Here is a 10356-nt window from a genome sequence, read left to right as displayed (position 1 = left end):
AGTCCTCGTTCCCCCCATGCCTCAGTTTCCCCATGACAGGAGTAAGATGAGCCTTCTTCTGAGCACTCCATGACAGACCCTTTAGGAGATGTCCCTGGGGACCACCACACCAAATCCACCATGTCCCGGGGTTGGGAGGGACATGTGGTCAGGCTCACCCCTGTTGTCCCCATCCAGGACACTAGGTGGTTGGAGTCAGTCCCCAAAACCTGCCTGGCAATTGCAGGCCAATTAACTACGACATGATTACAAGCAGCATGCTTAATGAGGTTAAACCACTACCTGGGCATTCTGAGTTCTTAATTACCTACTCTTTAATTGCTGCTCTAAAGCGCATTAATATAAATGACTGTGACAAAAGAAGAGGGAAGATGCAACCGGTGTGGGCTGGGACACTGCAGAGACACAGCCCTGTCTTGGATCAGCTTCCAAATCCTGCAGGGCTTTAAAAAGTCCTTTTATGCCAAAAAATGTTTTGTGCCTGAGGGAGGGTGGGGAGGGTGGGTGGGTGTGTTTGTGTGTCCCCCCTGAGCCTGTCTCTGCTCCACAGCCTCGTGTTTCCGGTGCCTGGTGGACGTGGTGCCGGTGAAGAATGAGGATGGAGTTGTCATCATGTTCATCCTCAACTTCGAGGACCTGGCCCAGCTGATGGCCAAGAGGGGCAGGCGGAGCCTGCACCGGCGGCTGTCGCAGAGCTGGCGTGGAGGTGAGTGTCACCAGGGCTGGTGGGGAGGGGTGGGAAGGCAACCAGCAGCCTCGGGGCTGGCCCCGTCCCGGGGTTTTCTGCCAGGGAGATGGTGGAGGCTGAAGGTTGCAGCAGGGTAGGATCCTGGGGCTGAGCCCCACAGGGTGCCCAGGAGCAGAGGGTTGTGTTCTTGCACGCCCACATCTCTGCTGGCTTGGGGACTGATCTGGCCCAGCACCATCCAGGTGGGAAAAGGGCTCGTGTCCAGACCTGCCTGCACATCCCTCCTGAGCCCCCAGGGTCCAGGGGACAGGGATGGGGACTGAGCCCCCTGGGAAGGGATGGGACATTCTTAAGGTGAGGGCATCTCGTGGCCAGTGGAGCCATCGAGCCCCTCCACACCTCCCAGATTTAGTGCTGGGAGGTTTTTCCAACGGCACTTTCGGCCCCTCCTGCCTGGCTGCAGCACCATGTTGGCTGGGGCAGGAGGTGCTGGTGTGGGACAGGACCCGTTTGTGGGGTCACCAGGAGGGCCAGGGGATAACCAGTGTCACCACCAGCAGGGCTGTGCTATGGGGACATCACCCCAGGTGAATGGCACAAGGAGGGTTGTGCTGGGATGGCTCTGAGCCTGCCCCAGCTTTGGGCTGATCCCCACTGTCCTGGGCTCATCCTGGGGTTTTGTGGGGCTTTGGGAAGCAGTGAAAAATTCAAACTCCCTTTTTTTGGGAAGGTTGGATCAAAGGGGAGCCGTGGTGAGGCTCTCAAGGGGATGTGGATCCCCAGGGATGCAGATGTTAGTCCTGCCCTTGGTTTGAAGAGCTGTAGCTTCTAAGTATCCTCCTGTTACACACTCCTTGGTGCCACTCACCTGTATTTTAGACAGGGACATAATCCCACGTCTGTCTCCATGGAAACACTCCCTGGGGATGTGGGTCACTCCAGGGAACCTTTGGGCAAGGCTCACAGTAAAGCTGTGGGAGCAGCCTGGGTCTGTCCCCCTATGGCATGTGGGCTGGGACAGCAGGACCAGGACCAGCTCCAGGGTCAGGGCCACATCAGGGACCAGCAGGGACCCTCAGTGACCCATGGGACCCTTAGGGACCAATGGGGGCCCTTAGGGACCGACGGGGACCCTTAGAGGGGCTGACAGGGCCCCTTCAAACTGCATTACTGTGGTGATGTGAGTTTGGATTTGTTCACACTGGTGCATCATCCCAGAGCCGTTGAGGAGTTTGTGTGCATAGCAGCAGGTCCCAGGGGAGATGCTGTGTGTGGTGCTGGGGCTTGTGTCTCCCCAGGGCAGGGGAACACACAGGGGACCCAGGGACACATGCGTGGGACATATACACACCCTGTACCCGTGTTCCTGTGGCTGTGAACAGTGAGACATATTTCTGATGTATTGCTGTGGTACCAGTTAACCTCCAGGCACAGGTTGCCCAGGACACCCTAAACACAGACCCCTCCACTCTCAGGATGTCCCAACACATGACACATCCCTACCCCATCCCTCCCCACCACAGGGTGTATGTTCAGCTCTGAAAGGCACCTGAATACCAAGGATACCTGATGACTCTCTTGTATGCAAGAGAAACAAGCTCAAACTCAAGAACTGAAACTAAATAGACAACTTTTCTCTTTCTGATGAAAAAAAAAAATAAAAAATAAAAAATATGCGTCTTTATGAGCAGTTCTGGACTGTAAAGAAATCTGAATTTTGCTTCTGGAGCCCCCAGACAGGAAGGCCATGGAGCTGTTGGAGTGAGTCCAGAGGAGGCCATGAAGATGACCCAAGGGCTGGAGCAGCTCTGCTCTGGAGCCAGGCTGGGAGAGTTGGGGTGTTCAGCCTGGAGAAGAGAAGGCTCCAGGGAGACCTTAGAGCAGCTTCCAGTGCCTGAAGGGGCTCCAGGAAAGCTGGGGAGGGACTTGGGACAAGGGCAGGGAGGGAGAGGACAAGGAGGAATGGATGAAACCTGGAAGAGGGAGATTGAGGTGAGACCTGAGGAGGAAATTCTTTGCTGTGAGGGTGGTGAGAGCCTGGCCCAGGTTGCCCAGGGAAGCTGTGGCTGCCCCATCCCTGGCAGTGTTGAAGGGCAGGTTGGATGGGGCTTGGAGCAGCCTGGGCTGGTGGGAGGTGTCCCTGCCCATGCAGGGGGGTTGGAACTGGTTGGAATCTTTAAGGTCCCTTCCAACTCAAACCATTCCATGATTCTATGGTTTCCTTCCTGTTGGATACTGTGCATCCCAGGGAGAATTGCTTGGTGTTCCCACTCCAGCGCTGGGGAGTGCAGAGCGGCCGGAGCTGCTGGCACCAGCCCAAGTCTCTTGCATGTTTTCTGTCTCAATCTTTAACTCCACGGCCACGGGCAGCTGCAGGGCCTGGTCCTTGGCTCACTGGTGTGCAGAGGAAGGCAACTGCTTTGCTTCTTCCAGCACTAGAAGAGGACGAGTGACTTTGTACAGGGTGTCACGACCAGGGGCAGTGGGTCCCGCTGTGGGCACTGCTGGTTCCTCCCCACCTCTGGCCCCTTCCTCTCCTCAACCCCTTCCCAGCTCCTTGCAGCTCCAGCTGCCCTTGCCTCAGTCCCAGGCTCTGTCCAGGTGGTTTCCTGGTCCCTTGGGATGGCAGCAAGGGATCCCCCTCTTCAATCCAGTGCCCTCCACCTAAAATCCAGAACAGCTCCAGGGACAAAATTGCCTCAACCCCTTTTTTTCATGCTTTGCTAACTTGCGCGGTTTGGATTTTTATCCCCCCAAAGTCCCACCAAGGAGATTTAGAGGCTCAATTTCCTCCAGCTCCCAATCCCTTAAGTGGCTTGAACTTCTTTAACCAGCTTGGGGATGCTCTGCACCTTTCCTGTCTTGCATCTATAGTCGTCAGGGACTCTCCTCCCTTCCCAGTGGTGCCTTCTGCCCAGGTCAGGGTTTTGCCCTGAGCACACGGAGCCGCGAGGGCGCGGGAACAGCCGGCGTGTTGGAGGAGGAAGGGCCACACAGCAGCCACGTCCCCCAGAGCCACCAAAAATTCTCTGTAGCCTCTTCCCCGGCCGTCACGTGCAGCTAGGTTACATCTGTCTCTCTTGTGTTTTGTTTTGTCTTTTTTTTTTGTTTGTTTGTTTTTTAACAAGGTGAAGGTAGGAGTTTGAAGTTTAGTCTCCCGTCCCTGCGGCGACTCAAAACCCAGCGGAAATCTCTGCCCACCAGTGAGTTTGATGGAGTAGCCATTGACTATGGAAAGGTAACTGCAGCCTTTGTCTGATGTCAGCCCGTGCCTCAGGCAGGTCCTGGTGCTCTTCCTCTGCTCTTCCCATCCCGCTCCCCCTCGGCTGCTGTGGCTCGGGCTGTATCCGGCGGGAAAGGCTCCGGCACTGGGTCAGCGCTGGGCACTGGTCCCAGAGAGGGCTGGTGGTGAGCGGTGGTGCTTTGGTGGCATGGGACAGAGCTAGATGGTGCTGCTCCACGGGGACCTCCCACGGCTGGTGAGGGGAGCAGGAGATGCCCTGGAGCTGGGAGGAAGGTCTGGCTCTGTAGCACAAGTTGTCTGGATGGTGGAGCTCCAGGGAGTTGTCTCCGTGAAAGGGACTTGCTGGTGACTGCAGGAGGCTGAAGCAGGTCTGGTCTGAGCAGGGACTGGCAGGGACTTGCAGGCAGACCTCGAATGGGCACGTTCCCCACGTTCCCCTGGCAAGGAACAGGCAGTGCAGTGAGCTCTGGCTCAGTCCTTCAGCCAAGCTCTGCTGTCCGTGATGGAGGGCGAGGTGGTCATTGCTGACACGGTGAGATTGTAAAGGTGTTGGTGGGACCTCTTTAGAGACTGCTTGGTCGTGGTGGCTTCTTGACTCTCAAAAGTGCTCGAGGTACCTCTGGGCAAAGATGTGTTGGTTTCTGAAAGGCTGCAGCTTGAGGCACGGGGCTGTGGCCCGAGGCTTTTGCTCTGCTAACGCATCCCCAGGCACCAGGTTCTCGCTCTGCCGCATGAGTCCGCACAGCCTGGATGAAGCTGCTTCCCAAAATGACAGATACCATGAGGTGAAAGGTGCCTGTCCTCTCAGGGGTTGTGCTTATGGCAAGTGGAAGACATCTGTAGCATTACCAGATGTCTGGGGCTGTCCCTCCCACAGACACCAGCGCTGCTGAAGGCTCTGGGTACCCCCAGGTGCAGTTGCATGGGGCACTGCAGTGTTGCAGTTGTACACACATGGAAGGTGTGCATTGAGGACAACCTGATGACCCACCACTTTGGTGGAGCCTGGTCCAAGTCAGGGCAGCCCAGCAGATGGCAACTCCATCCTAAAACCTGCAATAAGATCCCTAGGGATGGTGAGAAGTGTCACAACATGCCTTGGGCATAGACACAGAATCCCAGTCCCTCCCGTGGGTGTGACTGGTCTGGGTGTAGACCCATAGGTTTCTGCCCCCCATTGCAGAAGTCGTTAAAGGCTGAAAACTCTTTAGGTCTCCAGGGAAAAATGTTTAGCAACAGCCAAGGGGTGATGTAGGAGAGGGAGGATCACACACGGCCCAGCAGCTCCTCCAGTTCTTCCTAGTGCAGAGCACATCATCTCCCAGAGACACCAGCACAGGTTCCCTGGTCACCAACCCTTGGTGGTGGCCTGGGCTCTTGCAGTGGGTGAGGGAAGGGCAGGTCCAGCAGTGGGACACAGGGACACCTTGGAGAAGAGCAAGGCAGGTACTCCAAGGAAGCCAATCCCCAGGCTCTCCTCTTCTCCTCTTGCTCTGGCTTGCTTCCCAGCTGCTCAGCATCGCCTTGCAAACCACCCCGCAGCCCCCAGCCTGCAGCAGGAGCTGGCAGGAGGTAGGAGCTGCCAAGTCCTCCAGGACTTGGTGGCCCCACCGCAAAGCAGGTCCAGGTCCTAGCTGGAGGTGACCTCAGGAACCGCAGCCCTTCCCAGCCCCTCTGCCCCTCCTCTAACCTCCCCTGGCTCCCTCTCCTTCCCCCCCAGCCCGCGAGGACTCCTTCTAATAAAACGCTTTCTCCCGGCTGTCTTAAAGCCTGGTGGTGACTCCCTGATTTTGAGGGACTTGAAGACATCGTCCAAGGAGAACTGTGTGCAGTCAGAGATCGAATCCCTCCTGGAAAAGGAGCGGAGGCCGAGCCTGGAGGCCGATCCCACCCTACAACACTCGTCCCCGAAACAAGAGCCTCCCTTGCTGGGCCCACGAGGGTCGTTCTCTGCCTGGGGTTTCTTTCGGTCCCGCCCCGGGGGCAGCTTCCACAGCCTCCGCAGGGTCTCCTCCTTGGACAACTTTGAGGCTGCGAGGTCTGAGTTCCAGAGAAAATTCAGGGAAAGGAGGGCAAACTCAGGTAGGGGAATAACCCCGGAAGTGTCTGTCCTACTGCGGGAGCCGCGGCGCTGGGCGATGGCCCCGGCGTGGCTCAGGGGGGGAGGTCTCTTACCCTGCACTGCTTTTCCCTTTGCAAAGTGGAGATGAGCTGGGGTCTTCTCCCCAAAACTTGCGGGTCTCCGTGTGGTTCCCTGCGTAGGCAGGTCCTGTTCTTTGGGTGGAACCATCCGTGGTGTCGTGCGTGAGGTGCGAGGTGGCGTGAGGTTGTGTTTGGCTGCCCCACATTGAGGGGTGTCCTGATGCTGTCCCACCTCCCCGGCAGGGAGGGAAGGGGTCTGCAGGCATGTGCAATATGAGCTGAGTCCATGTGTTGGAGGTGGAGGAGGTATTGGCCAGGCCACTCTGTAGGGCTGGAGGAACTGTATCCCCACCATGGTGTTCGTGTCCAGACCTCTAGTTCTTGTGAGAGAGATGATGACAAATAAGATGGTCAGGCAAAAGGAGCCTCAGTAACTGGGGGTGGAGAGAGATCAGTCCATGGTGTCTGACTTGACAAAATGGGGTGGGGAATCGTGATCCTCAAAAAGGCACAGGTTATGGACCCTCATGGGGAGGACACAACGTTGGAGGAAGGAAGGGGAATGAGCAGGGAGGAGAAGGGTGGCAGCAGGATGGCTGGTGCCAACTGGGCACCTTCACAATGTCTTCAGACACCTCCTGCTCGTGACACCTTTTGGGTCAATGTCAGAGTCCAAGGGACAAAAAGGGTAAAGAACTGAAAATATAACCCTGCCCTGCCTGCAGGAGATAGAGAGGTTGGGACACACTGGTTATGGAGCTTGGGGATGTTCCTCAAGCCCTGGGTGTGGGTACATGCTCTCTTCCCTGACTACACATTATCACAAGCCTGACCACGGAACTGACCACCTCTGGGGCTTCTTCCATGGTCCTGCACTGAGGTGACCCAGAGAGGCAGGTTCCCAAGTCCCCAGAGAAAACTGCTGGGATCCAGCTCCGCTACAGCTCTTCTTCAAGAGAAAGCTCTGACTCCCTGCATGGAGCCTGGGGATGCAGGATGCTTCCAAGTAGGGACATCATCCAGCTCCTGGCTGGGTTTGGTGGACAAAAAACAAGACAGCAACTCAGGAGCTATGTGGGTCAGGATGAAGCATGCAAGGGTGGAGAAGACCCACCTCCCCCTTTACCCATTTTTACACCAGTTTTGGTATGTCTCCCTGGTGGGTCTCACTGGGGCTGGTCCCCAAACTGCCACAATCTTCAGCGGTACCAAAGGATATTGGGTCCCTCTGTATTTTGACAGCTGGTCTGAGCCCCCAAGGGAAGTTTAATGGTGAAAAGATGGGTGACATGTCTGAAAAGCAGCCCCCTCTCAGGCATAGCAGGTTGGGCATCCCATGTCTGAGCCACCCCAAAGAAACCAAGGCAGATATTGGTACCTTCTGGTGGCACCTTGTGGAGGTCCCAAGCTCCTGAATGTCCTACACCAAGGTCAGGGCTCTGCAGGTTGACTTATGCTCCCACTGCTCTTCTCAACGCTCCTCTCCATCCTCTTCCAGAGGCTTCCCACGTCAAACTCAACCCTCCAAACTCCACCTCAGACTCAGACCTCATGAAGTACAGGACCATCAGCCAGATCCCTCAGTTCACGCTCAACTTTGTGGAGTTCAACCTCGAGAAGCATCGCCAGGGCTCCACCACCGAGATCGAGATCATCGCACCCCACAAGGTGGTGGAGCGCACCCAGAACGTCACCGAGAAGGTCACGCAGGTATGTGGGCACTGGGATGCCACCCAGGCAGTGGCAGGGTGGTGGTGCTGCCACCAGGGTATGGCCACAACCATTCCTGTGGCTTTGGGGGGAGAGGAGCGGAGAAGACAGTGACACCTGGAGTTTCTGTCCTAGGGAATGTCAGCATCCCTGGGTTTGAGTTTTACCTCTTCCTCTGAATGGTTGAAATGCTCTTCCCCCCAAAAAACACCAGAGTATTTCTGGTAATTTGGCTGGGGGAACATCAGCATGAACTGCCCATAGTGTCACAGTGGCCTTGAAGGGGACACAGACGTGAGCATGTGTTTGTGTGTGTGTCTTCATTTGGGAGGGAGGCTCTGGCCACCGTTCCCTGCCCCCCAGTGCCAGGGATGGAGCCCCCAGGGATGGGAACCCCACGCCTAGAGCATGGGTGGCCACACCAAGGCCCACAGGATCTCCTGGGAGACAGCAGGTGGCACTGCACTGTCACCAACACGCGTGGCACTGCCCTGTCACACACACGTGTCTGTGCTGTCACCGTGAGGGACACACGGATGTCAGTGTGTGTGAGAGGTGCTGCTGTGTCCTGCAATCCCGAGCAAGGAGCTCTTGCCAGTGGGGAAACTGAGGCACGGGAGAGGCAGGATGTACAAAACACACCTAAGGGCACCTCCCACCACTGCCAGCAGCAGCTGAGGGTCAGTTGAATGAAAACGCAGCCAGCTGAGCCCAGAAAAACCTCTGGGCTTGTCAGTTTGTTCCATCAGAGAGGAATGCTCGGTGGGGTTTTCTTCCTGCATAGTAAGCAGCCCCTCTTCCCCATCACAGGGGACACCCAAGGGGACACCCACACTCTGGGGAGCACTGCTGTGTGCTGGGGTGACACTGGCATGGTGGCACCAGCCGCTCCATGCAGGGTCATGAGGTGGTTGTGGGGTGATGGGGTTGGAGCTGATGGGTGGTGGCTGCAGGGCCCCGGGGTGCAGCTCTGGGGCACCCACAGAGGTCAAGCTTCCCTTCACCTAAAATCTCCAGGCAGGATGGGGTGGGATAGGATGGACCAGGAAGGGACACAATAGGATGGACCTCTCCTCCCCACCACATCTCCCCATGGCCTCAAGGGACCCAGGTGTCCTGCCTGTCCTCACCCTGAGATCCCCTGTGCCTCCTGCCAAGCCCCAGCTCCCTGCTCCCAGCTGCTGAACAATCCCTGGGGGAGACAGAGGCAGCAGGAAGATGCCACTAACAGCTCTTAAAGTACCAGCTGGTGGGCACAGAGAGGCAGAGCAAAGCTGGTCAGGGTGGTCTGGCCCCTCAGCAAGCAGGCAGGGAGAGCAGGTCACAAGTGTAATGAGTGTGCTGGACTCATCTGCAGCTCCAGGGCATGGCTGGAGGCACCCAGGGATGCTGGGGGTCGGTGCCACCAGCCTGGGGTATCGTCACATGAGTGGCACCTCTCCCATCCCCCCATAAACCACCCCATGGGTGGTGGTGAAGCCTGGCAGGATGGTGCTGGGGACAGGGCTGGGGGCTGAGCTGTGTCAGGACAAGTGTTGGGATGCACAGTGCCTGCTTGCAGCCAGCACCGTGGGCCTGATCCTGCCCAGCCCCCTGTGCTTGAGGGTGTCCTGGTGGCTCTGATGTGACACCCCCCTGTTGCCAGCACAGGGCAAGGGAGGAGGGAGGCGTGTGGCTGCTGGGCCCCGCAGGGCATGAGCCACAGCCTGGGTCAGCCAGGGCCATGGGAGCCTCCCCCCATCACCCACAGCCTGGACACAACCTGCTCCCTGTTCCTCCTCCTCATTCTCCTTCTCCCTTCCATGGCTTCCTTGCTCCTGACCACCCAGCACCCCACACCCAGCACCCAGCACCCCACACCATGAGCCTGCACCACGAGCTGTAAGCCAGCAAGTGCAGGGGGAAGGGGCACCCAGAGGGGTCCCCACGGGGGGCACCCACAGAGACTTCTGGGGCCACCCAAGGGTGCCACCTGCACCTGAAGGGCAGAGGGGGACAAGGCTGCAGCTGCTCCCTGTCTCTGCGTTGGGCTGGATGTGCTTTTGGGGGGCTGTTTCTTTTCCCTTTCCTGCATCAAATCTTTGGGGTTGTGGGTTGTTATCGATTCCTGCCCGGAGAACAAGAGGGCTCAACCTGCTCTGGCTTCAGCTGCAGTAACTGGGCACCAGGAGCAGGGACAGGGGGACAGGGCAGGTGCCCCAACGAGGGGAGCAGCATCTGGGGGCTCAAATCCAGGACTGGCCCCGTGGAGCTGCCGCCAGCCAGGCCGGCTAGGAGGACAGCTGGGGAAACTGAGGCACGGGAGAGGCAGGATGTACAAAATACACCTAAGGGCACCTCCCACCATTGCCAACAGGGTGGCAGCATCGCTGGGTTTCCCAGACAGGAGGTGGAGGAGCCTGGGGTCTTGCCGGACACGTCTGAGCTTTGGGACCCAAGCGTTTTACCGGCGTCACCTCGTCCCCTTCCCCAGGCTCGGGTCCCCAGGCCCGGCGGTGCCTCGTTCCCCTTGCACAACGATTCCCTTCGGGTCACTTTTTCCACCCCCTCCCCTCTCCATCCACCAACCACG

At 57.8% G+C, this 10356-nt stretch overlaps 1 protein-coding gene across 1 annotated transcript in view; it reads left to right on the top strand.

The window, feature by feature from the left end:
• Positions 1–558: 558 nt before the first annotated feature.
• Positions 559–10356, top strand: part of KCNH6 (potassium voltage-gated channel, subfamily H (eag-related), member 6) — an 18671-nt gene continuing 8873 nt past the window's right edge. Inside the window, exons 1-4 of the mRNA XM_010008104.1 lie at positions 559–706; positions 3817–3926; positions 5702–6014; positions 7573–7784. Coding sequence (XP_010006406.1) covers positions 613–706; positions 3817–3926; positions 5702–6014; positions 7573–7784 — 729 coding nt within the window. The 5' untranslated portion in view covers positions 559–612. The remainder of the gene's footprint in view (positions 707–3816; positions 3927–5701; positions 6015–7572; positions 7785–10356) is intronic.

Source organism: Chaetura pelagica, unplaced genomic scaffold (assembly GCF_000747805.2).
Source record: "Chaetura pelagica isolate M959 unplaced genomic scaffold, ChaPel_1.0 scaffold520, whole genome shotgun sequence".
NCBI lineage: Eukaryota > Metazoa > Chordata > Aves > Apodiformes > Apodidae > Chaetura > Chaetura pelagica.
The sequence above is the reverse complement of the archived record's forward strand: the minus strand, read 5'-3'. Positions and strand labels throughout refer to the sequence as shown.